This window comes from Telopea speciosissima, chromosome 9, assembly GCF_018873765.1.
Source record: "Telopea speciosissima isolate NSW1024214 ecotype Mountain lineage chromosome 9, Tspe_v1, whole genome shotgun sequence".
Classification (NCBI taxonomy): Eukaryota; Viridiplantae; Streptophyta; class Magnoliopsida; order Proteales; family Proteaceae; genus Telopea; species Telopea speciosissima.
Window position 1 is genome coordinate 15867687 of NC_057924.1, and position 27391 is coordinate 15895077.

Here is a 27391-nt window from a genome sequence, read left to right on the forward strand (position 1 = left end):
AATTTTTACACTTCACAAGTTAAGGTTGATTTATGTTTATTGATTTGTTTTGTTAATAAATATGCTTATATTATATCCTATGTTTTGTTTATTATGTGTTGATTTGCATATATTAGGTCATTACTAGCATAATTATACCATTTGCATTGATATGACTTCTATGTATCATATTAGTATAATTATATAAAATTAACATTAATATATTACATATACTACACACCTAGGGTGCCTAGTCGCCTTGACAACTATGGTATAAAGACTCAATAACCATAGAAATTCTTTTCATCTTGCTTACTCAGAACCATAGAATTGATTACCACACACAATCATTAAGGATTCATTGATTATTCCTCACTTGCATCTAGCATGAACAAGAGAGATCCTATCACAAGTATAAACAGGAGAGAAAAGTAATCATCTATGAAGCAAGAAAATCCACAACATACTACATGAATCTCAGTCCTAAATATTAATATTGAAGTCTAAGATAGACTTAAACAAATGTTTTTTAACTTTTAGTTAGTGACATAGGTAGCTAACTGTACAAAAATAATACCATTCAGCCACTGGCAGCTGAAGACTTGGCATATTTATCAACATATCCCTGCAAATAAACAAGTAGACATCAAATTCCAGAAACTGGGACTATATTCTTCTAGGGTCAAAGCATTTGCCAAAATCAACTTCAAAATTCGAAGGCTCACCTCAACAAGCTTTGCAATTTTAGATTGGGAAGAAGATAGATATTGGTTAACCAATTCTGTTGTACTAGGAACTTGATGCGGCTGCAATGTGCTAAGGACCTTTTCAACTGCTTTTTTAACAATAGTTTTGTGCACATCCTTCCTCAAATGACCCTCCCGCCAAGATGGCTTTACCAATTCTTTCACAAAATCCACAAGGGCAGCACGGAAAAGTTTAAGTGTTTTTGATTCCTTGTTTTGTGCATCCATGTCTTGTTTTTGTCTGGGAGTTTGATGAAGATTTGTTTCATTGCTATGTCTACCCCCACCTGATTTAGATTCCTTTTTGTTCCTAGCATCAGTTTGATATCTAGGATTAGGATCATGACTGATTAATTTTGTTTTCGCAACATCTACAACATGTCCATGACCAGGCCTCTCGATCTTCCCTTCTCTAGGTGTAGAAACTTTAGTTTGGTTGTCAGCTACCGAAGTTCCCAAAGTCTCATCAGCAGCCATAGGCAAGCCATGAGAATGAATATTCTTTTCCATTACACTGCCATGGGACTGATGGTTATAAGAAAGTAAATGATTTTCTGTATTATATTCTGGGCGATGCAACCAAGTTAAACCAGAGTCACAGTTTGTCAGCTGATTGGATATATGCCGGATGCCTGCCCCCTGACTCGAGGAAGAAACCTGAAAGGATTTATGCCCTCCACTAGGTGGCTCAATGCTATCAAGAAGGGGGTCATATTGGCTTCCAGGAGATGACATACTTGCCGAATCAAAGAAAAAAGATGGTCGAAAAGGTACAGATGGCTCCCAGTCATTTGAACTAGCCTGCAGTTTATGTCCTGCAGGAAACTGGTCTGGTTCTGATCTTGAGTAAAATGGTGAAGAGGAATTTTGAGGCAAAGAAGCAGAATAAGAAGCATGATAGTCCCGATCAACATCCAAACCACTAAAAGAGGAAGAAATATAAGAGGATGATGGTGATATGCCTATGGATGGAAAGGAAGTGTTGGAGCTGAAAACTGACAAAGTATGATCATTGACCATGGATCGACTTTTCTGTTTTAGACTCAGTGGTTCCTTCACACTTCTGTCATAAACAGAGGGATCGCTACTGCCTCTGTACACGCTAGATGATATAATTGAGCCACTTGAAAGAAGTCTATAATCAGGACCCAAACTGCTCCTTGCTAAAGAAGATCCTCTTATAAATTCTTCAGTAACTGACAGCTTATTATCTGTCAGGGCAGAAAGAGGTGTTTGACTATGATCTTCTCGAATAGAGGAAGTCCATGATTCAGAATGATTGGCTGGCCAACCTCTATTAGGAGTATCAAACTTAGGAAGATTGCCTTGAACGACAGGTGAAGCATGCTTGCTAAATTCTTCTTTACACAAATTATGCCTCGGATTCTCACTGCCCACATCTCCAAGAGAGGAGAACTTCCCAAGATCATCTCTAGTTGAAGAAAATTGCTGGAAGTTATGGTGGGGTAGTGATTTTGACCCACTCGCCTCCTGTAATAAGCCTGAAGATGGGCTGCCTCTCTGAACTGAAGAAAGCCTATGCTCATCAGGGAACTGATGCCACCCAATATTTTCTCCATGCTCCCTGGGTAGGAATCTTTCTGAAGAGAAATGAGATTTTGCTGAAAAATTATTTGCGGCTGAAGAAGCTAATGGTTCAGGGAAAGCAGAAAATTTTGATGCATCCATATCCTGTCTCAAACCTGATACAGGAAAAGACACCTATTAGAAACTCCACTCTATATCTATAGTATTCTGAATATGAATACTGAAAGAAGATCCTGAAATACCTGCATCCACCTTCACTTCGTTTTCCAAACTTGCGACAGGCACGTCTCCCTTACCAGTACCATCTTTCACATGCAGAAACCTACAAGAACTCCCCTTTACACACCAACCTTTAGCAAAAAAGTCACAAACAATTGCAGGGCGCTTGTTTCGGTCCTCAAATTCAGCACCAGGGGATAAACTTCTAGGCCTTAGCTGGGAAGTAGGAAAACTGAAAACTTCACAATCATTAGTAACTGGTCAAAGTACCAGACAATGACAGGAAGAAAAGTAAACAAAAGAATTTCCATCACTTATGAACTAGAATTTTTCACCTATGCTATTTTAGAAAAAAAAAAAAAAAGTATTTAGTGAACCAGTATCACCACACCTTGATACCCTTAGCTTCAGGTCCTTCCCTTCCTTGATGTCCATTCGATTAGTGTCTTCAGCATTTAGGACACCATTAGAATCATTCTTCCTGGAGCCATTACTCGTCAGGATCTCAGCACCCGAGGGATCAGTCTTACTTATCTGAGCTTCATTACCAGTATGGACCTCATTATAGAATCTTGGAACATCACAAGGAGCTTTCTTATTTGGTAAGGCTTCAATACCTTTGTCATCAACAGAAGATTTTGGGAGACCATTATCATTAGGGGAAAAAAACACAGATGTTCACCCAGAACTAGAGGGCTTAGAATATCCATCATGAGCATATAATAACTATCTGCCATACCAATTAGACAAATTGAATCTGCTACTACTACCTTCTATGTCAGAAATATCTGTTGGAAGACTTGGTTTAGATTTTTCTGGAGTGGAGGAACCTGACCTCAAGTCATCATCATGCCCCTCAGACTTGATTTCTTGGCTAGAATCTACATGGAAGAATAGGAAAATTAATATAAGAAGCAAAACTTTCATCTACAAATGGCACCAGCCAAAACATAATACGGGTTCACAACACATGCCCCCAGTGAGAAAGAATCAGTTGTTGGGAATTGAGAACTCTAGAACCCTTAGACACTAACTGTAACTGAATAATTGATCAGCTAACCCAAGGTACTTTTAAAGGAAACACAAATTAGATGGATCCAGAGCACACTCGTGAAGATGGGTAGAAAGCAGATGATTTATCTCACATATAACAAATTAACAATAAGCTTCAAGAAAATGAATATGGATAAGACCTCTGATGTAAGAGAACATGAAGACGTCACTTCCAGAAAATATGAATGCAACAACTTCATGAGTGTTTAGAGTATCAGTTTCCTTCTTTGCCTTTTATGACCAGGGGGGATGATACGGTAGCAAAAATGGAAATGAAAATAGCTGACAACAGTTTATCCCATATTCGATTCATTTTTCTTCTTTTTCCCCCAGTTCCCAATTCTTTTAACCTGGATTATGGATTGAACATCTTTAATTCTCCATTGATATATACCATCTGAAACCATCTCCCAGAAACATCCTCGTGATTAAAGTATATCAAGGGTACTAGGGGTTCTAGGGTAAATCATTAGTATGGGTTCAGTGGAAAATGGATGAATGGGTTCAAGTTTCAACAACTGCCTTTTCCGTAAACCAGGAATGTTTTTTTCTCCCCCTATTTCAAGAGGAATAAGAAAGGGGAATCCCCTATCATCTTATTGTTCCTCTTAGTGGCAGAAGCATAAGTAGTCAGACTAGTCACACATCTGAATAGGTAGAGTTGGCTGATTGAAAGTTTTATGGTTCATAATGCACCATCTCCAGTTTCACACTTGCCACAGCAGACGATATATTAGTCATTTGAGACCCCCAAGCAAGCAAGCCCAACTTTATTGAGCGACCCTAAGCACAATTGAGGTCTGCATGGGTCTCCAAGCTTAGAAAATTATCATTGAAGTTATGGCAAAGAGAGGTGCAAGTGAATTGGGACAGATGCTAGGTTCTATTATGTTCGCAAGTTTAGGTTTCCATTAGGGGTGAATGCATGCAACACAACCATTTAAAATTTCAATGATTGAAAGGGTTAGTGATGCAGATCAGCTCGAAAGGTACTCTAAAAAGTACCAGAGAAGGAGCAAGAAGACACTGAGTCAGTAACGCAATGAGTTGACTCAGTTGAATGGCGTTCTGGTTCACCTAAAACCAGAATCGTTGGGACTTGCTAGAATTGGTTTTTATTGTTTATTATTTCCTTGTATAGGATGGAGTATCCTTTATAAACTCCAGTCCTTCTATTAGTTGGTTTTCTTTTACTTTTTTAATTTTTAGTATACTTAGGAGTTCTCTTTTCCAACAACTAGAAGAGGGACTCCTAGTTTGTTTTAGTTTGTTTCTTTCATTTGGCTGCTTCCAATTGGCTGGTAAATGGTAACTGTCCTAAGGCCAGTATGATTCAACCTTTGCTGTTTCTATGAAAGCATTGTAAGGGTTAAACCCTCCCAACAATTTTTATAATGAATTTGCCGCTCAATTTCTGTGAGACTCAAATTAATGGTTGCGGGATGCAGTTGCTGCCTGGTGAGATGCTAGGAGGGTCAGTGGAATTCTGACCAATGCCGACACTTCTTGGGTCTGGCGCAAAATCCAGCACCTTCGCCCCCTAGTTCTAAGAGCTATTATCTCCAAGATTGCTATGGGAATTCAACCTCCCTCTGGCTCGACCACTGGCATCTCTCTGGAGTTCTCTCTTCTGTTGGAGCCCGCTCGGTATACTACTCTGGTATTCCAAAATATGTCAAGGTCTCCTCCATTATTTCCCATGGTGTTTGGTCCTCCTCTCTTTCCCTCTTACCGAGTCTCTTCCCGGTCTGGGCCTCCCTTCCCCGCCCCCCTCAAGCCTCTACTTCCGACACAACCCTTAGGATCCCTTCCCACAATGGCCTATTCACATCAAAATCCGCTTGGAACTTTGTTCGACACAATGGTCCCCTTGTCCCTTAGCATAACCTAGTTTGGTTCAAAGGCCATATCCCCTGCCACAACTTAACCGTTTGGAGAGTCTTTACCCAATGTCTCCCCACCCAAGCTTTCCTCCTTTGTTGCCACCTCTCTATTCCCCCCCTCCTGTATCCTCTGTTGGGATGGTATTGAGGACATCGACCACCTTTACTTCTCTTGCCCCTTTTCCTGCTCAATTTGGAAGAAAGCCTTAGATCCATTTAGTCCTCGTAGTAGGAGACCTTTACCCTTTTCTAGGGAATGGCTTTGGATGGATATGACCAACTCCGGTAATACCATTTGTGATGATATCGGTAAGCTTGTGTTCGGTGCTGCTTTTTTTTCATATTTGGATGGAGCGGAATCTTCGAAGATGGACTTCCAACTCCCGATCTATTGACATGATTTGGAAAGCCATCTCTTTTGATGTCAGCTCCAAGATTCACTTGTTACCTCATAGATCTATTGCAGAATCCCCAAGGAACAGGCATATTATGGTTTCCTGGGGTTTACCTGCTTCTTTCTTCTCCCCCCTGGCCCTTTCTAGGATCCGCTTCTGTATAATCCCCCCCTCCCCCCCCCCCTTTTCCCACTCTCCTTTTGGTAATGAATCATTTATTCACCTAAACAAAAATGTGATTACAACCAAGCTTCTAAATCTCGGGGCCAAGCCAGGTTTCAACCAGCCAGAAAACCGAGATTTCCCAGGTTTCGACTGAAACCAGGTCGAAACCTGGTGTTTTCTGGGCAAAACTCGACATGTCATGTGCTCTCAAAACTGGTTGAAACTAGTCAAAACTACCGAAACTGTTCGAAACTAGGCTGGTCAAAACTTGGTATTTTCAGTCGAAACAACCGAAATGAATGAAAAATGGTCGAAACCAGTCAAAACCTGACTTGTACCAAGTTTCATCTCGGTTTCATGGGAAACCGAGATATCTCGGTCGAAACCACTGGTTTCGATCGAGTTCTTGAACCATGATTGCAGTAGGAATTTTAATTGTTTAACAGGGACAGAAATCGATGGGAAGAGTTGCAAATTCATGGGACTCTAATCAATTGACCTCTGATCCAAAAATAGAGATCGTGGGCGATTTAGAAGGACATGTGGTTGATGGATCTGAGATCAGAACTGAAATCTCAGATGTATTGACCCCGAAACAGAAGAGTTTTAAAATATTGTAATGCCATAAACAAAACAAGAACTGTAGTTACTTGAAGGGTTAATGGAGGAGAAGAGTGAGAAGAAGATATAGAAGGATATGATTTGTGATTCACACCCTGCAGTTCAAATTGATTCAGAATTTAGAAGGTACGAATAGACCCAAGTGACCCAGATTGAGTCATGCTTAGTGGGGATTTTCCAAAGCACCTTGAGAATTCCAGAGATATTAGAATCTCTAATTCTATGGATGCCGAGACTGCCTTCTTTTTTTGGAAAGACAGATGGATTTCCAACTAAGGGGATGGAGACATTTGGAATATTCTTTACCTTTCCAGAGGAAGGCACAGAATAGAGATTCCATGGCTTTGATAGTAGATTTAGGAAGCCCGTAAATACCGCACTAGTAGATGCAGGAGAATTGGAGAACTGATCTAATCAGCTTGATCCTCCCAGCATAAGAAAGGAGTTTTCCTTTCCAAAGTTGAAGCCTCTTGCGAATTAGGTCATGCATGGGGGTACAGTGTTGACCAGTCAACCTAGAGAGGATCAGAAGGAGACCTAGGTACTTGATTGGAAGGGTACCAAGGGAGAACCCTGTAAGGCGGAGGAGGGTAGCCTTATCATCTTCTGAAACACCTGAAAGAACGATATGGGAGTTCAAGATATTGATTTTGAGGCTCTAGCATAGTTCAAAATCTTGCCAATCTCGGTAATCTCGACACAGCCGAGACGAGTTATAATGCGAAATATCAAAATGTCAAATTTCAAAAATCTCGGTCGAGATTTCGATCGATATCTTGTGAGTTTCGAAAATCCCGCAAGATATCGGTTTTTAAGTTAAAATTGCTTTATAAAAGAACCATGTTTCGACCTTTAGTTCGAAATTTCGAACTCTCTTGGTCAAAACAGAGATCTTTGGGCTGGAGATGGAGAAAAACAGCATTTAAAGTCTACTTTCTTCAATGTCGACTTTACTTTCTGGAGGCCGATCTACGACCTCACAATGTTGAATTTATTTTTCAGCAAGTAAATAATTTTTTTTAATTTCGAAAATTATGAAAAATATTTAAAATATTCAAAAAATACGGAAAAATAAAAAAAAAAAATTTGTTTTGATTAGAAAAATAAGGGAAGTTTATGGTACAGCAATTGAAGCACATATGAGGCTCCAAATGCTGTACCATACTTGTTTTTTGAGTATTAGGCCCAATATTTAATTGAATAAATACGGAGAAATAAGAAAAAAATCTGTTTTAATTAGAGAAATAAGGGATGTTTATGCCTTTATGGTACAACAATTGAAGCACATATGAGGCTTCAAATGTTGTAACATACGTGTTTTTTGAGTATTAGGCCCAATATTTAATTGAATAATTAGGGAGAAATAAGAAAAAAAAATTCTGTTTTAATTAGAAAAATAAGAGATGTTTATACCTTTATGGTACAACAATTGAAGCACATATGAGGCTGCAAATGCTGTACCAGAGTTTGACTGTTTGATGTTTTCATGTTTATAATGGCTTCTTTTTTTTTTATGCAACAGCCAACAGTAAGGAGGTGAGATAATGGCTGATAGTGAAGGCGATGGGGAAAGAGGTAGGAGAGGAGGCAAAGGAGGCGGCAAGGGAGGTGGAGGTGAGAGGAGAGATATAGCATGGCAGCATGGTGTTCCTATTGATGGTGACAAAAGAAAAACACGATGTAACTATGGTCATAAAGTGATGAATTCAGGTGGGGCCACGAGACTAAAACAACATTTGGCAGGGAGTGCCACAGATGTGATGGCATGCACGCAGGTACCTGTTGAGGTTGCTAGGGCTATAGGTGAGAGCATGAGGGGAGGGAAGAGGAGGAAAGCAGAAAAGGACAAGCAAAAGGCAGCATTTGAGGAGGTAGTTTGTGTGACCCGTCGAGGCCGTGTACAGGGGGATTATGATAGTGATTATGACAGTGAAGACCCTACATATGTGCCTGATGATGTGGAGACAGAAGCGGAGGCTAGAGATTTTAGGTGGGCACAGGCGAGGAGCATGGCCAGCTTACGTGATGAGCAGGATAGACATAGAGGAGGAGGAGCTGGTCTGTTTACGGCAAGTAGTAGTGGTAGTGGAGGTGGTAGGCATCCTTTATTTCCCTTCATGAGATCTCAGAGTACTACGGCAGCTCCACCTCCACCTCCACCTCCAGTTCCAATGGTCCCACCAAGAGTGGACCCCGTACTAGAGCAGGATCCCTCCAGATATAGAAAAAAAAGGCAACAAGCTGCCCAGTATTAAGGGGGCATGGGGTAATGTGAAGGGAATGGTTGGAGAAGTTGTGTCTAAGTGGTTGTTATTCCATAGCATCCCAGCAAACATCACCACGGGGCCCTATTACCAGCCGATGCTAGATGTGGTTGCTGAGGCTGGCCCAGGGGTCAAGGGGCCCAATGCGTATGAGGTGAATAATGTTTATTTACCAAAAGAGAAAAACAACCTGAAAGAATATATAGATGAGCTAAGGGTGATGTGGGAGAGCTACAGGGTCACAATCATGTGTGATAGATGGACTGGGCTCACAAGAAAGTCAATCATCAACTTTATGGTTTACTGTGATGGGAGGACAGTATTCCTAAAATATGTGGATGCATCTAAGGAGGTAAAAGATGCAAAATACATTTATAAGTTGTTAAAGGATGTTAAGGATGTGGGAGTGCAGAATGTTGTCCAGATTGTGACGGACAACGGAAGTAACTTTAAGAAGGCTGGCCAGAAGATGATGAACAACAAAAAATACCGACTCTTCTGGACCCCTTGTGCAGCCCATTGCATTGATTTGTTGTTAAAGGACATGGAAAAGCTGAAATTGGTGCAGTCTGTAGTTGAGAGAGCTAGACAAGTGAGCACCTTTGTTTACAACCATGGGTTTGCACTAAATCTGCTTAGGGAGAAGTGTGGTGGCGACTTGATCAGGCCCGGAATCACCAGATTCACAACAAACTACATTGCACTAAAGAGTTTTGAGACAAAGAAGACTCGACTCAGAGCTATGTTTGCATCTGAAGAATAGTTTGGATGGAGGGAATCGAGTTCCCTTGGAGGTAGGGCAGCATAAACAACCATTGCATATGAGGAGTTTTGAACTCAGTTGGGTAAGGTTGTCAAAGTGGTAGGCCCAATTGTCTCGGTCTTGAGGATGGTGGACTGTGCTTTCAAGCCCACCATGCCACAGTTGTATGTTGCTGAAGACATGTTGAAAGACCGAGTCTACAATACTATGCAACGTGGCAGTGCGAAGTACCTAAAGACTATCAAAGACCGTTGGGAGCTTCAACTTATGCATCCACTAGGTAAGGTTGGTGAGTATTTAATTTATGTGTCTAATTCACAATAGATTTTGTTATTCATACCTTCATAGAATATATAATACATTGATAATATCTATAATTCTATATGTCAATTTTCAGCATATTACCTAAACCCCAAGTATCAATATAACCATAGACTTGGGATGAATATGGACCTTATAAAAGCAGTGAAGGCAGTGGTTGCGAAGTTGGAAGGCAGTGGTTGCGAAGTTGGAACCAAGTAAAACCCAACAGTCTATTTGCAACAATGAGGTGAGTTGAGCACTTCTTTATGAATATAATAAATAATTACTCATATGATGAGGTTCCTAACATATACAATTTTCCAAATGGGAATAAATGAAAAGTTTCAGGGATGCAATGGGGAGTTTTGGATCCCCAACCACAGAGGCTGGCCAACATAGTGGTGATCCTGGTAAGCAATTAAGTAATAACTAATAAGTAGTATACTAGTATATTCTCTTACTTACATATTTATTTAAACATGTGTTCTTGTTGTAATGCAGCTGAATGGTGGGTGTTGTATGGGAGTTTGGCAGAAAATTTGAGGAAGGTAGCAATCAAGGTCCTATCCCAGACATGTTCTGCCTCCGGCTGTGAGCGAAATTGGAGTACATTTTCGCTCATCCACTCAAAGAGGCGCAATCGATTAGGTTCCCAACGCCTAGCTGACTTGGTGTATGTGCATTACAACATGAGGCTAAGGATGCAACATATACGCCCTGGTATGGAGAATGACACTTCCCAGATCGAGCTCGCCAATGCTTTCCAGATCGAGTCAGATGATGAGGATCCCATTATGGAATGGGTTAGAGATAGAGGTGAGTCGGTGACGGATCAGCCTAGCGGTAGGCCTAACCCACATATAGCCAGTGAGATGGATGTTAATGTGGATGAGTACATGGCTACAGAGGGTTGGATACACTCACAAATAACCCGACCGTTCGAGCCCACACCCGGCGTAGATGATGATGAGGACCCTGATTGGTCCACTTCCTCAGGTAGTCAACAGACTCAGCCTCGATCCAGTCCGTCTACTCATGGAGGTGATGGAAACGACGATGGTGATGGTGACGGTGATGGTAATGGTGATGGTGACGGTGACGGTGACGATGATGATGATGGTGGTGACAGTGGTGAGGGCGATAGATATGAAGGAATACGAGGGCAGTATGATCAAGGAGAGGAGATTCAGGAGGTGCAGCGCCTGCCGGAGCCGATTCGTTTCACGGGTAAGACCCAGTTTGATCATACCACACAAGATATGGACCACGGAGGACGTCCCAACACCTACAAGAGAAAAGATCGTAACCGGAGGTAGGCTGATTGTATAGACATTGATAGCTTGTCTAGCACTATGGGCGGGATGAGTATAGGGGAAAGCAGAGGAAGTGGGTATTGGCATGCCCCATCTTTTACTGGAGAGAGCCCCATCTTAGAATACAGTTCACATGGGCATTCCATTGGCGTTGGGGATCATGAATCTTCTTCATCCGTTCTGAGTTATGGTTATGACGCCTCCTCACAGTCACAGGAACATACTGGATCAGCCTTTGTTGACAGTTTCTTCGCCTACTCAACCCACCAGCCGTACATGCATCCGTATGGATCTTATAAAAGTGGCTCAATGACTGGTTCTTCACATTAAGGTGACTTATACCCTAGGATAGGTTATATGCAGTATGTAGGTGAGACCATTTATAGTGCAGCTGTGGGGGATGACTGTCGTTTCTTCTCGAACAACACGACATGGCATTCATATGTCATGCAGACAAATGACAATGCACGTCATCTTCATCAGACCATAAGTGGACTCGATCCAGCACGTCATAATTCATATTAGTAGGCAATCACTTGTTGGGACTTGGAACTTGGGAGACTAATGTATTATTGTTCACTGTACTTGGTAGTTGCCTAGTTGGTATTATTGACTTATTGTTGGGTCTTGGAATCTTGGGAGTTGGGACTTATGTTATGTATTATTGACTTACGATTTAAGTCTTTAACTATTTCTTTTCAAAGTTAAGTGTCTTCAATCTTCAACCATTATTGCATAATTTACTTGTTTTATTTTCAAACAATGTGTAGAATAGACAGTTTACATTAAGGGTTCGGCCTTTACAGCCAACCAAGGATGCAAATTCAAAACACCAAATTGGGGGGGGGGGGGGGGGTTCAATTTGAACCTTTAAATATGTTTATTAAGCCTAAAACAAGCTTCCCATAAAGTTTCAGAGCAAACAATGGCTATTTGCCACCGAAACATTGTTCCGAAACCAAAAAAAAATACACTGTTTCGCCGAGATCTCGGAAAACTCGACCTGGTCAAGACCGAGTTTTCGAACCTTGGGCTCTAGAAGCATTCAAAATGGTACAGAGATGCCATGATGGCCGAGATGGAGAAGGGAGAAGCTTTGGAGAAGATCATGAGATCATCAGCAAAAGCAAGGTGGGAAAGTTTAATGGCTTTCAATTTGGGGATGGGAGAAATAAGAAGTTGATCGGTTTTGGATTGAATGATTCTGGAGGGGACCTCAAGTGCAAGGGAGAAGAGGAAAGGAGACGGGGCAGCCTAGGCAGATACCAAAGTGCGGAGAGAAGAAACCCGCCGGGGAGCCATTGACAAGGATAGAGAATCTAGGGGAGGTGATATAAGCATGGATCCAGCATTGTTACTAAGTTCTTCAGTGATTTATCAGTAGATATGTTTACTGTTTTATTAGTGATATCAAACTTCAAATCTGATCTGTTACAAGTCTTACAGCATTGTTACTAAGAACTGTTGTTGACCAGAATCATACCTACATCAGTTCATCATTTTCTGAGATATTTGAGTTCCCAATTCATAGCATAGGATCTTAAGTTACTAATTCTATAACAGTGCTTGTTCTTGAAACCCAACCATTGGATCGAGCCTATCTTTTAAAGAGTTGTTCCTTGCTATGTTATCAACTTCATCTCAGAATTTCACATTCACCTGAGTTGTTGATCTATTGTTATTAATTATTCTTGAATTCTAGTTATGATCACATCACTGTAATCCTGGTTATTCTGAGTTTTTGGAAACCTAATTCTTTAGGCTTCTAGAAACCCATCAAATGGTATCAAGGCTATGGCTACTTTAGGCTTTAATCCCTTTGAATCCAGAGAAGAGAGAGTATCCACAAGACAACTTGCTGATTTGATTACAAGCTTATTTAATTGTCTGGTTTCTTTGGAGCAACATATGGATACTATGTTACAATCTCAAAATAATTCAGAAGATCATAGGGCTGAAAATATTCCAGCACCGGCCAATTCTTAGAACCCCCATCGGTTTCTTGGAAGAATGCCATAGAGCTCCCACACCACAGGCACCACCAGTATCATTTACGGATCACATGATGATGCAGATCTGAGGACTTATGTTCGAAAGAAGAAGAAGAAGTCCAAGCTGTCCAAGTAACTGTTAGTAGTAGTTAGTAGTTAGTAGATTTTTATAATTAGTTTTATTTTGATGTAATTAAATTGAACCGGTTTGAACCAGTGGTTCAATTAAAGTGAACTTAGTAGATTCATTTCTTATTTGGTTTAGTGGTCATGTGACACTTTAAGTGATCATATGACTTTGTTAAGTCATCCACTCCTCCCACGGTTTTCATAGGGAGGATGTGTTATGTCATAAAGTCAGCTAGGAAATCTTATACTCCTAAGCTGGATACGAATTTGGGCTTTTGGCCCTTATAACTAAATAAATTTGTGGGGCTCCACTTCACCTCACAATTTTGAAAATTCAACTCTTAAGCTGCTGCAACTTGCCTTCTCCAACAAGAATTGTCTTGTGTTTGATCAAGGCTGACGGAATCAGTGTTTGATCCGATTGACACTTTGAGGTGGGAAACCCGGGTGGTTCATGGTTACTTTTATCTTCTTCATTCACTGTTCTACGTTCAAGTTCTGCTTTCAAGAGTTATTCTACATCAACAAAGTTTCTGTTCAAGCTGTTCGTCAATATACAAGTGTGAACCGCTTGACACCTTGAGGTGGGAAACCCGGGTGGTTCTTGGTTACTTTTATCTTCTTCATTCACTGTTCTACGTTCAAGTTCTGCTTTCAAGAGTTATTCTACATCAACAAAGTTTCTGTTCAAGCTGTTCTTCAATATACAAGTATAGTGTGAACGTGAATCAAAACCCTAACCTTCTTCTTCCTCTCTTCTAGATCACCTACAACCCTCACAGCATATTCCAACCATGAGAACTGCCCCATACTTGGACCGAGTGCTCTACTGCCCATCTGGGAAACTCAATCCAAGGCTGGTGTAATTCTGCCCAGCCATTAACCCTAAATCTGCAATTTCCCATCTTTCAAAACCCTAACCCTAGACTCCATAACTTGCTGCTGATTCTGTCCAGCAGTGTTAGCCTCTTAGGCTTGTTATTTGTTAATGTAACCTTCACTGGAAGACTCCCATACATCATCTAACCTTAAACCTATCATCAAACCCTAAACCCCACTAAACCCTAACCCAAACTTGACCTTTTTCCACTAGTTTAACCCTAGCTGAATCTCCCTTTGAAGAACAGATTCTGGTTTTGGCTTCTAGTTGGATTATATTCAACCTAGAACTACATTACATGAGGTCCTAGTTTGACAACAACATTGGTTTTCCTCCCAGGCGCAAGGATAATTCACAGAAGGTAAAGGAGGAGTTGAATGAGTATGGTAGAAAGCTTGATTCACAGTTATTCCTTGATTAATTGATTGCTATTAATGATCCCTTTGACTGGTACGATACGATTGAGGCAAGAAAGATCAAAGTAGTCAACACTAAATTAGTTGGACCAGCAAGAGAATAGTGGAAACTGCAAGAAAGGAGGATGCAAGATTGAGACACGCCCCCACCACTTGGTATGAAATGAAAGACAACTTAAAAGGCAAGTATCTTCCACAATCTTTCATAAATCGCCTTCATGATCAGCTGAATACACTACGGCAAGGCACCTTATATGTGGCTGAATATAAAGAGAAGTTTGACGCATTTTTAGCACGGACAGGAATTGAGGAAAGTGACAGACAACCGATGTCACAATATAAGCCTGGGGACGGCTGGAAATTAGAAGAGCGATGGGTAGACCAGCATATATGACATTAAAGATTGCTATCAAAAGGCCTTGGATGCAGAAGATTTGTTGAAAATCCCTATTAGACCTTTTGGCAACCCGAGGAGTATAGGAGGTCATCAACTCCTACTCGACCACCCGCATATACAGGGATATACATAACAACACCCACACAGTTATTGATAAAGGAAAAGATCCTATAACCGAAGGAGGCAAGAAGAAGTGCTATTGCTGCAATAAATCAAGGCATTTTGTCAAATTTTGCCCTCAAAAATCAAGGAGTGCTAATGGTATTGTCGCTGCTCTTGAAGCTGATGAGGAAACTGAGTTTAATGAAGGCCTTTCACCAAAGGAAGACATTGAAGAACAGCCCACAGTTGAGAATGATGAGGGAGATATGGATACTTAAGAAATAAATGTAGTCAACTGCATTTTGGTCACTGAATCAAAAGGAGAAGACTGGAGACGTCATTGCATTTTCTATATTCGAATGGCCAACGGAACCAAAGTTGCACAGGTAATAGTGGCTAGCGCAGCTGTGAATTTAGTTTCCAATGCCTTTGCCCATAATGCTAGCTTAGGAAAGAAGAAGCATCCACAACCCTATATGGTTTCTCTTCTAAATTAACATGTTAGAAGTCAACCAAAGGTGTTCTATTCCACTCAAATTGGGCTCCAACAAGGAAATCAGGTGCGATGTCAATCTCATGCAACCAACAGATGTTCTGCTTGGGATGTCATGGATTTATGACAATGATGTATTGCTTAGGGGAAAAGAAGAATCAGTGGATCTTCAAATTTAAAGGCAAACAAAATTGTGTTCAACCCTTTAAATGTTCCAGCAGAGAAGAAATAACGGAACATGAAAGCCAGCGGTAAACACGTTAAGAAGGAAAAAACAAGTTGGAGAAAGGGCACTTCAGTGGAACCAAAAAGTTAGTACTACTGCAGCGAGAGTTCCTTGAAACCAGCAAGGAAACCAGACTTATCTTGGCTTTAGTTACGAAGGAAGTCACTCCTCCGCCTGACATTACTTATCCTAAATATAGTTGGAACTTGTTATCTGATTTTTCAGACTTAGTACCTAAGGAGCTTCCAGATGAACTACCTCCGATGCGAGAACTCCAGCACACTATCGACTTTGTGCCTAGATCATTGTTACCTAATCTTCCTACATATTGCCTCAGCCCTACAAAGCATGGCAAGCTGAAAAAGCAAGTGGACGAGTTACTAAAAAAGGGTTTCATTCAGGAGAGTATGAACCCGTGCGTTGTACCACCACTCCATGCACCAAAAAAATATGGGACATGCAGTATGTGCATCGACAGTCGAACGACTAATAACATCACCATAAAATACAGATTTCCAATCCCTCAATTGGACATGCTTCATATGTTGTCTGGTGCCAAGATATTCTTTAAAATCGACCTGAAGAGTGGATATCACCAAATCCATGTCCATCCAGGCAATGAGTGGAAGACCGCATTCAAGACCAAGGAAAGACAGTATGAGTGGAAATTTATGCCCTTCAGCGATACAGAATTGAAGATTTAACAGCGTAGGAAGTCCAAGATCTTCATGTGACCTGGGTCCACTTTGTTTTAGTAAGTTGCTTTGTTTTATTTTAAGTTTTTTAAGTTAAGTTCTGGTTGAACTGGTAGGGGTACGGTTGTAAGTTTTTTTCAAAATACAGGGGAGGTTTTTGAAATAGATGAATTTTCAGGGGTGGTAGACGAAATAGATTCAAACTAGAGGGGTGGTAAACGTAAATTTCCCATTAGTTTAAGGTGAGACAATGTGGTACGCATGATGGCATATGAAAACATGATGCACCATCACCCAGTTCTATCATTCTATGGCACCATCGCCAGTCATAGGCTTGCATGCAACAATACCACTATCTGGGTTTAGGCGGGAAAAAATGGCATTAGGGTGTCACCACCTGACAATCGCCATGGTGTGTAGATCATTTTATCAGATTCGGTTTAGCTTGGTTCTAACCCAAACAGTTTCACCCTTGAAACCAAAATCGAACTGAACCAAAAAAAGATTCCTTGTTTTAAAACCAAAACCAAACTGATTCCTCTTTGGTTCGGTTCGGTTTGGTTTTAAACGGCCGGTTTCGGTTCCAAATTGGTACCCTTGGTGGCAAAGTACCCACTACGTGGGAAGAATTGAAAGGAAAATATTTACCACAGACCTATAGAGCTCAACTGCAAGATCAATTAAATTCTCTTTGTCAAGGAACTTCTTCAGTAGCTGAACATATGGAGAAGTTTGACTTTCTTTCTGCTCGTACCAACATCGAAGGAGTTGATATACAACTATTATTATGATTGATATTCGAAGTTCTTCTGAGTTGTTAATTTTTCTTTATGTGATTTCTCTTAAATCTGGAAATTTGGTCTCCGTTTTCGATCTTGTTTTGGTTGGTACTGGTTATACATATCACCCAATTATTTGGTCTCACCAACATGCCCAGCACATTCATGTGCATTATGACTAAGGTATTGCGTCCCTTTATTGGCAAATTTTCCGTTGTTTACCATAGTTGTCAAGGAGTTGCCTAGGCGGACACCTTGGTTGCCTTGTTGGTGTCACCTTGCGTCTAGGCCCCCTCCAACGCCCTGGGTCGCCAAGACGCTGTGACAACTCTGTTGTTTACTTTAACGATATACTAATATACAGCATCTGAGTCATGTAATGAGAGTACCTAGAGCTGAAAAGCTATATGTAAATTTGAAGAAATGCTCTTTCATGCTACCCAAGGTTATATTCCTTGGATTTACTATATCTTTGAGAGGTGTTGAGGCTGTTCCGGAAAAAATTAGAAGTATCCTAGACTGACCAGTATCGAAGACCCTCACCAAAGTTTGAAGCTTCCACGGTCTTGCTTCATTTTATTGCAGGTTCATTAAAAATTCCAGTGTCATCACCATGTCTATCACTGAATGTATGAAGAAAAGCAAAGGGAAGTTCGAGTGAATACCCGAGGCTTGTAAACTTTTCCAGCTTATTAAATGGAAGATGGTTGAAGCTCTCATTTTACAACTACCAGATTTTGATTGGGTGTTCAAGGTAGCAACTGTCGCATCACATTCGGTATTGTTGGAGTTCTTATGCAGGGAGGTCATCCTATTACCTTCTACAGTGAGAAGCTCAAGGATGCCAAACGGCATTATTCTACCTACAAAGTTAGAACTAACTATATGTCTTTGTTCAAGTATTGAAGTGTTGGAGACAAACGTCGATAAAGAGTTCATCTTATTCACAGATCATGAAGCTCTGAAGCACCCTCCATTCACAAAAGTCAGTGAGAAACCGATGTGCTAAATGGGTTGCGTATCTACAGGAGTTCCCGTTCACACTCAAGTATAAGCCTGGGAAAGAAAACACTGTTTTTGATGCCTTGAGTCGAAAAGTGTTGACATTACAAACTTTCTCAGCCCATGCTATAAGTATCGTCCAAGTCCGAGATGAGTATTGCATCAAATAAGAATTTCACAAGGTGGGAAGGATCTTAAATATTCACTCCACAATAAGTACCTTTTATTGGGGGATACAACTCTGCATTCCTACCTCATCCTTACGGCAACACCTTATACGGAAATTGCACGATGGAGAACTTGGTGGACACTTCAGACGTGACAAGACTCTTCTACAAGTCGCTAACAGATACTAATTGCTACACGTATAGAAGGATGTAGAACTTATTATCAAGAAATGCCGAATTTGTCAATTAGCCAAGGGAACTAAGCAAAATACAGATTTGTATTCCCCACTACCCGTTCCACATGTACCCATAGTACTAAAACTCGTTTCGTCTCAGTCGAGATTTCGAGAATTTCGAGTATCTCGGTCGAGTCGAAATGAAATGCAATATTTCGGAAATTTCGGTCATCTCGTTTTGGAAATCTCGGTAATTTCGGTCATCTCGTTTCGGAAATCTCGGTCATTTTTTGGCATTTTACACCCACAAAAAATACCATATTTCGACGAAATTTCGGTATCTCGGAAATTTCGGTCAGACCGAAACACCGAAATGAAACGAGATTTAGTACTATGCATGCACCATGGGTACATATTAGCATAGACTTTGTACTAGGCTTACCCCTCACATGGGAATGGCACGACTACGTACTCGTGTTGATTGATCAATTCTCGCAGATGGCACATTTCATTCCATGCCATAAGATTTTCAATGCTAATCACATAGCTACCATCTTCTTCAAGGAAGTTGTGTGGCTACATGGGTTACCAGTCAATTGTATCTGACACAGATGTCAAGCTTATGAACTATTTCTAGAAAAATCTATAGATGAAAACCAACACAAAGCTTTAGTTTTCTACAGCTTTTCATCCACAGACAGACAGTCAATTAGAGGTTGTCAACCGAAGTTTGGGTAACTTGCTACGTTGCCTAATTCATGACTATGAGAAGACTTGGTCGTCCATTCTCTACATCGCTGAATTTGGGTATAATCATAGTTGTCATGGCACCGCCATGCCGTCATATCACTGGAGTTGGGAACATATCGTTGGTCAATATGGGTTATGTAAGAATATCGACCGATATGACCTCCATGGTATCGCCATGGCGCCGACATGGACGCCATACCACGATATATGGCCATATCGGGCGATATTCTTGTTTCAGTGTATAAAACTTAAGTTTTTAAAAATTAATTTTTTTTTTAACCATTTAAAAGATAATGCCTTTTCCTTAATGTGTATTGGAGGTGCAACTTTTCAAGTTACACTTGCAATATACATTAACATAAAAAAATTAAAAAACTTTAAACAATACACAATTGAATAGTATACCCTAACTCTGTTGGGAGAAATAGAAATCGAAAAAGAGAGAGAGAGAGAGTCGTGAGATAGAGAGACGCAGTTCTTCACTTCTTCAAATGGCTGTCGGCCTCCTTCCTCGGCTCCGGCGAGTGCTCCCAGCTCCGGCAACCTCTACAAGCAGGTAAGTTATTGTTTTTTTTTTATTTGGTGGTTCTTCTTCTTCTTCTTCTCCTCCCAATCCTCCGGCAACTTTCTCCTTCAGTTTTTCTTCTTCTTCTTCTTCTTCTTCTTCAGTTGTTCTTCTCACTCACTCACGGACACACACACACACGCAGCGACTCCAGCGAGAGACAGAGAGGGGGTTTCTCACTCCTTCAGTTCTTCTTCTTCAGTTCAGTTCTTCTTCTTCTTCAGTTCTTCTCCTCACATTGCTTTTACAGTTCTTCTTCTCACTACTCCTTCAGTTCTTCTTCTCACTTCTTTGTCTTCTTCACTTTCAGCGACTCCTCTTCTCCTTTTTTTAATAGGTAATATTCAGCTATTCACAGGCCTTACAGGCTTGCACAGAGTTCCAGAGGGGTTTTTTTTCTTTCTTCTTCTTCTTGCCTTGCAGGCTAGCACACAGTCACAGAGGAGGGGGTTTTTTTTCTTTCTTTCTTCTTCCCTTGCACACTGCCACACACTGCCACACACACACACACACACACACACAGAGGGAGAGAGTCGAGAGACAGAGAGGGGGGGTATTTGTAATTTTTCCATGTGAAAGCCAAATACACACGGCTGTTGTAATTTTTCCATGTGAAAGCCAAATACACACGGCTGTTGTATTTTAATTGTTTGGTAAAGCAACACCAATAGCAGTGTTTTATATCATGTTTAGTGTTAATATCAAAGTATTTTATATTTGATAGGCTAATCCATGATTTCATATTTTCATATACACTAATGGATATTACAATTTCAAGAATTAAACCATAGTAGTACACTTTCATGTTGATTTTTGAAGTTATAGGGTATATATTATAGCATTTTAAATGGCATTAAAAATAGGGAAAATAAAAAATAAAACATGGTCGCCATGATCGGTGGCGGGCGACATGTCGATATATCGATTAGACACCCCTCCACCGACTTGGATCGCCATGACGACGTGACAACTATGGGTATAATAATTCGGTGAACAGAGCTATGGGTAATTAGGAAAAGGAAATGATTTACAGACTTGGAGGTAACTTCCGCCATGTCTGACCTCCCTCCGGCGGCCCAGCCCGTCGGTTCCTCCCTCTCCCAACCCCCCCTTCTAAACTTTCCTCCAACCTTCCTCCCTCCCTCCCTGCCACCAGCGTCAAGGCCTGGAACTCTCTTTTCAAGTCTGCCCTTTCCTCTGCTAGGAAGGGTCACCCTCTCCACTTCGTCCCACCTTCCCTTGTCGGTGACAAAATAGTCGGCCTCTTCCTGTCAGGGCTTCTCGACTCTGAAATCTCCATATGGAAGAACTGCTTGGTAGGTACTTCCTTGGGAGCAGACCACTCTTCAATATTGTGAAGCCGTCCCTAACTAAGCAATGGTTAACCCAAGGGACCAAGAATACTTACCTCCTAGAAAATGGTGTTTTCATTTTCAAATTCTCTGAAGAAGATGATAAACCGAAAGCCCTTGAGGGTGGCCCTTGGCATGTGGGGAAAAATCCCATCATCCTACGCCAATGGGATCAACATCAGCAACTCAACAAGTTCGATTTACACTCCATCCCTCTATGGATCACGCTTCCAGGTCTTCCTTTCCACTTCTAGTGTGAAAAGGGTCTTAGCATCATCGGCTCTGTTGTCGGCAAACCGCTTTACTCCGATAAGAGGACCAAAAAGATGGATAGGCTGACGTTCACTCAGATTAGCGTTCAGGTCTCTACCGATGCTCTTCCTCCATCTTCAGTCACTGTCGTGGATGATGAAGGTACGGTTTCTCTTTTCAACAGAAGATTCAATTCGAAAGGCTTCCGCCCTAGTGTTTCGTTTGCAAGACTTTTGCACATTTCACCCAAGCCTGCAGTCCCAAATCACTTCTATATCTTCTTCTCATTCTTCTTATCCATTAACCCTTCAAGCAAGTACAGTCCTTGTTTCGTTTATGGTATTCAAATATTTTAAAACTCTTCTGTTTTGGGGTCAATATATCTGAGAATTCAGTTATGCTCTCATATCCATCAGCCGCATGTCATTCTAAACCCACCCACGGTTTCAGTTTTTGGATCCAGAGGTCATTTGATTAGAGTCCATAAATTTGGAACTCTTCCCATCGATTTCTGTCCCTGTTTAAGCCATTAAATTCCTGCTGTAATCACATATTTGTTGCTGTAATTTATCAGTAGATCTGTTTTCTGTTTTATTATTGATATCTAACTTCAAATTTGATCTGTTATAAGTCCTACAGCATTGTTTCTAAGCTTTTCAATTGACCTACAGGGTTTTGGGTATCCTACCTCAAATAGGCCACTACAATAACTCCTAATCTAACCACCATATCTGTTTCATATTTTGATATCTGGTTTACTAGTCTAAGAACTGTTGTTGACAGAATCATACCTCATCAGTTCATTATTTGCTGAGATATCTGAGTTCCTAGTTCTTAGGATCTTAAGTTAATAATCCTGCAGTGCTGGTTCTTGAGATCCAACCATTGGATCGAGCCCATCTTTTGAAGAGTTGTTCTTTGCTATGTTATCAAATTCGCATCAGAATTTCACATTCATCTGAGATGTTGATCTATTGTTATAAATTAGTTTTTAATTCTGGTTATTGTCACAGCACTGTGATCCTGATTAATCTGAGTTTTTGGAAACCTAATCCTTTAGACTTTTAGAAACCCATGAGTTAGGATAGCCTACAACTGGTTTTCACCTAAATTTGGCTACAATGATCATGAAGGAAGGGGTCTAGTAGGTGAACTAAGAATGTCCTCCAATAAGGATAATAATAAAAGAGATCAGGTACTGATACGAAGCCTCGTGACAGTAAGATGGTCACTAGCAATAAGGTGATTATTGGTAAGAACACTGTCTATGAACACTTTCTTCAGAACGCTCATTTCAGCAAAAAGGCAGATGTATACGGAACACCCATAAAACGAAACAGTTTTGTCCACCAAAACGATTTTTTATGCATATGGAAATCACTTCAATCCATTCATACTAATAACAAGTCCAATCTAATAAATATGGACTAATCGTCGTTTCAGGTTAAACAAAACAAAATCTTGGCAACAGTGTATAGCTCAAATTAGCCAATAATTCCAGAAGATAAGACTCAACTACAATTATGAAACAGCCTTACGTTTCCCACTTCCATGCTCTGTATCATCCTCCATCTGACAGGCAACAGTTTCAATTATGCCTAGCATGCTTGAATATTGAGAGATTTCCATAGCATTCAACTCCTCAGCCTCGAGGGCCTGAGATCTAGCCATTGCCAATTCATTAACAGTCAGATAATCAGCCAAACTAGCACGTTGGTTTTCAGTTACAGGAACCACAAGGGCCCTTAAAGTTCTCATATTTTGGGTTGTTCCCTAAACCATCGCCAAGTTACTTGGGAAACCAATCCCTGCCATTTTTTCCCCTTCCATATTGATTCCTAAGACTTTCAATTTTTCCAAATTTAACTTAAGCCTTTCATTTTTTATTGAAATATAAACAAAAAAGAAAGCAATTCTATCAGCAAATCAAAGAACTGCACATAGATACAGAAAATGAGAATATAAAATCCATAAAGAAGCAGAACTTAACCCAAGCCATCCAAATGAACCCAACCTTACCCAACATATATAGCACTCAAAACCCACGCCGAGAGTATATAATGAAACCTAAAACCATCTAAATCCTGAAGTACAAAGACTATATTCCAACATCATAGGAAATTAGTACATTCATATGCATTCATTACCGCGGAAAACAATTATATATCTCATGAACCAGTTGCAAATAATCAACAACCATTTCTTAACAAAGATGGATATGCCCATCCCTTCAAATTCTTATTAAGAATAAGTCATGCTAACAATAAAGAACAAATGTAAGCAGATCCATAGGTATATCAAATTGCCATTGAACATTGTTTCAAAGCATTTGTGGATGATTTTAAGAGACATTTTGTACGTATCGTATCGGAGAGACGCAAGATACGCTAAAGGTAAACATGGAAATGCTTACGATACATGTGAAATACAGTTTTGAAGCATAAAACACTAAATAAGTAATATGTAAAATATATTATGTATAAAGAGAACAAAGTACGACAAGACAAGCACATTCAATTGATTATGTATAAAGGATGAGGTTTCTTACATGTACTAATACCCAAAAAAATGTCATTTTCAGTCGGGGGGGATATTTAAGGTGTATATGCACACATCATTGCAAAACACAAAAAAATAAAAAATAAAAGTTTAATACAAACATTCAGGTTATTTTTTACTAATATAGTGATCCATTGCAAAAAAAAAACGACACTAAAAACCATATTTGAGAAAAAAATTCAAAGATTTGATAGAAAATTGTTTTTGCGCAAATCTAGTTCCTATCCTTGATTGCAGTTGTTTAATCACCAAATGATAATGAAATCAGCACTGCTAGAGTCACTTTTGCCAGTAGAAGTAAGGAATCAAATTAATTTTGCCAAAACAAAATTGATTTGAATGCCTTAAAAGAGCTCTCGGTAAGTGTTTTGCAGTCATTGATGGTGGTATATAGTTTAGAAGAGATGCATAGAGCGTATTGATAAGTGTCAACTATCAATTATATTGGGTCGTATATCGACCTGATACAACCGATACAATTTTTTAGGTATCATATCAGCACCTTAAAGATACGCTACATCTAACGGGGATACGTTAGGATACTTAAAACCTGGTGGATCCCTACAAGATTCTCAACCGTATCTAATTGTCAACCAAGCAAATACATTAGGATATATTGTGATAGTCATGACTCTTTTTTTATAGCATAGCAAAATAGTCAAGTAGAACCCACTATTCCATTAATTTTCCAAGACCTCCAACCTAAATTGAAGACAATGCTCCTACACATTTCCCCTCTTGATCAACAATAATATCATTTGCAATCATAATTCCACACACAAGGAGAAAAACCTTTATACTCCATGTCATAAGAGGTATGAAGCAGCTATCAACATCTATCAAGTACAAGAGGAGAGTACAATCTGCTATACCTGAACTCTGCTAATAATTAGTTATTAAGGAATTGTGCATGGAAGTTAGATCATCTGTGGAGTCGGTAGCGCTTAGAAGTCCACACTTAACTCATTAAAGTCAAATTAGGAAAGTGGTATGAAATTTTGAGTCAAATCCCTACCTTGCCTTATTTCAATGAAGTTTTGTCAAGCTATTTCAGCTAGTCTGGTTTGATATTTGAAATTTGAATGAAGTTTGCTCATCAATGTAAACCACAGTTGGGAGTTTTTCCCTACCTTTCCAGCTGTTTTGATGCTGCTGTTACCATCATAAGTCCAAATCTGAACTATGATCATCTAAGGAGTTCATCACGTGATGGCAGAACATATAAGCAGCTCATTAAACAACTGGTCAAGCTTCCACTAGAACAACAAACACTGCCTACCAACATGTGGCCACGACACTCCGTGCCTGCTTACCTTGTCATCATAAACAATCCAGTACAATGCACCCTGCTAAGAGCACATTTTTGGTTTTTTGTTTTTTTTTTTTCCTTTCCCACTTCTGATTGATTATAGTAGAATAATATTGACTAAGATAGCAATAACACAATGTTTATTCACCCAACTTCATGATATGGGTCTTATTAAAGATAAATCTCTATGACTTTGTTTCTCTCCTGTCTATCCAGTGCCTCTCCAGGAAATGTTCTTATTACCACGTTGGGAGCAGGTTATCGAAAGAACGAAATATATGGCATCTGATAAAACAACTAGCGATGAAGAAACTTGATAGTATGATACTTCTACCAAATAACAGATCGTTTTAGAGATGAAGCAGAGAATCATTTTACTGATACAATCGTTTTAGCATATTTGGACCTAATATATTTTTCTTCAAGAGTCATGCCACAACATTGAACCGATTCAAAAAAGTTATCGTACCTAATGTCGGCTTTATTCTCCCTATCAGTTACTAATCACACCAAATACAAAAACAATGAAAATCGTAGATAGGGGAAGAATAGAGCGGAAGCAACAGAACCGTCCCATAGAACTCAAATATGATTAAATTTCATAATGCGCCAAGCGATTAGACAACTAACCATTCAGACCATCATCGGCGACGGTTTCCGAATCTGACAAATCGACAACTCTTTCTTCTCCATTATCATAATCTCCTTCTTCATCTTCCATTTCCTCGCTGCCGCCATATTCGTCGCCATCGTCGTTGTTTTCGATTTCGGAATCAGAACCCTTGTCGGAGGCTTCGGCCGTGACAGCCAAATCATCTCCTTCGGAGGGTGAGGTGGAGGAAGAGGAAGGCATTGGTGGGGGTATCCCAAGTTCCCAACTCTCGGCTGCTCCGCTCCGTCTGTTTATGTCGCTCACTTTGCTCTCCTCTTGCAAAAGTTGTATAATATGAAGATGCGGTCTGAAAAAACTCCACTTAGGGGAGAAGCATATTCGCCTATACGGCCATACGGGGTTAATTTCCGACGTGAACAAATGAACTGCACGAGTAGTAAAGTAGGCTAAGCAACAGTACAGTTATTGTAATCCTCATTAGCTGTCATGGAAAATACATTTGAGTCCCATGGGTGCCTGGGAGGGCTATAGACCGGTTAGGTTTATGGACAAACCAAGCCTTTCTCTTTGATGTTTTATCTTTAACCCCTCTTCTTTTTGTGTTTCTATCCTCGCATCAAAATATTTCTCTACTTCTCGTATTTTTCCATTTGATTTCAACCCTAAAAAAAGACTCATGGACATGGAATAGCATCGTATCTGTCCTTACTACTCTCAAAAGGATGGTTTGTTGGCAAATAAGTCATGGTAGCCAAATCAATATACGGAAAGACCCTTGGTTACAAAAATGGCAAAATATTTATATTAATTCTAAGAAAAGTGTTTGCCCTACACTTTTTAACCTTTTCTTTCAACTTATTTCAAATAGGCAATGAAATAACCCTTTATTAAATTCTCTCTTTATGATTCCCATAGTTTTTAAATTCAGTCCCTACCTCTTTGTAGATTAGGGTGTGAGAATTCCCTAATTTGTACTTGTTCTAAGGAAGGTTCACTGAACACAAAAAATTGCAGCCAACTTTATCGGATCTCAAAAATTCTTCTCACTCTCATTGTTCTAGTACTATGATGTGGTCTAGCCTGTGGAAGTATAAGGGGTCCCATACCTTTAAATTTCAAGGAATGTGGGTCAAGCACGGTAATTTCTTGGATGTAGTGAGGGGTGAATGGGATCGGCAGGTCCCAGCTTCAGATTTGTATAAGATGGCTTTAAAATTGAAAAATCTTGTGAGCCATCTTAAAATTTGGAATAAGGAGGTTTATGGGGATATGCATTAAAATGTAAG

At 40.1% G+C, this 27391-nt stretch overlaps 1 protein-coding gene across 4 annotated transcripts; it reads right to left on the reverse strand.

Moving 5' to 3' along the window:
- Positions 1 to 396: 396 nt before the first annotated feature.
- On the reverse strand, positions 397 to 26427 carry LOC122640581 (protein FRIGIDA-ESSENTIAL 1-like). 4 transcript variants are annotated; one of them, XM_043833800.1, is made up of 7 exons: positions 26140 to 26427; positions 3263 to 3375; positions 2884 to 3109; positions 2516 to 2724; positions 2104 to 2428; positions 705 to 1884; positions 397 to 604 (listed from the first exon to the last, which is right to left on the reverse strand). In XM_043833800.1, exons 1-7 carry the CDS (start codon positions 26343 to 26345, stop codon positions 560 to 562), a joined length of 2304 nt encoding a protein of 767 aa, XP_043689735.1. In that variant the 5' UTR covers positions 26346 to 26427; the 3' UTR covers positions 397 to 559. The 4 variants fall into 4 exon arrangements, with proteins under 4 accessions (XP_043689735.1, XP_043689734.1, XP_043689733.1 ...); XM_043833799.1 differs by having other exon boundaries at positions 3260 to 3375; XM_043833798.1 differs by having other exon boundaries at positions 3263 to 3373; positions 26123 to 26427.
- Positions 26428 to 27391: the final 964 nt, after the last annotated feature.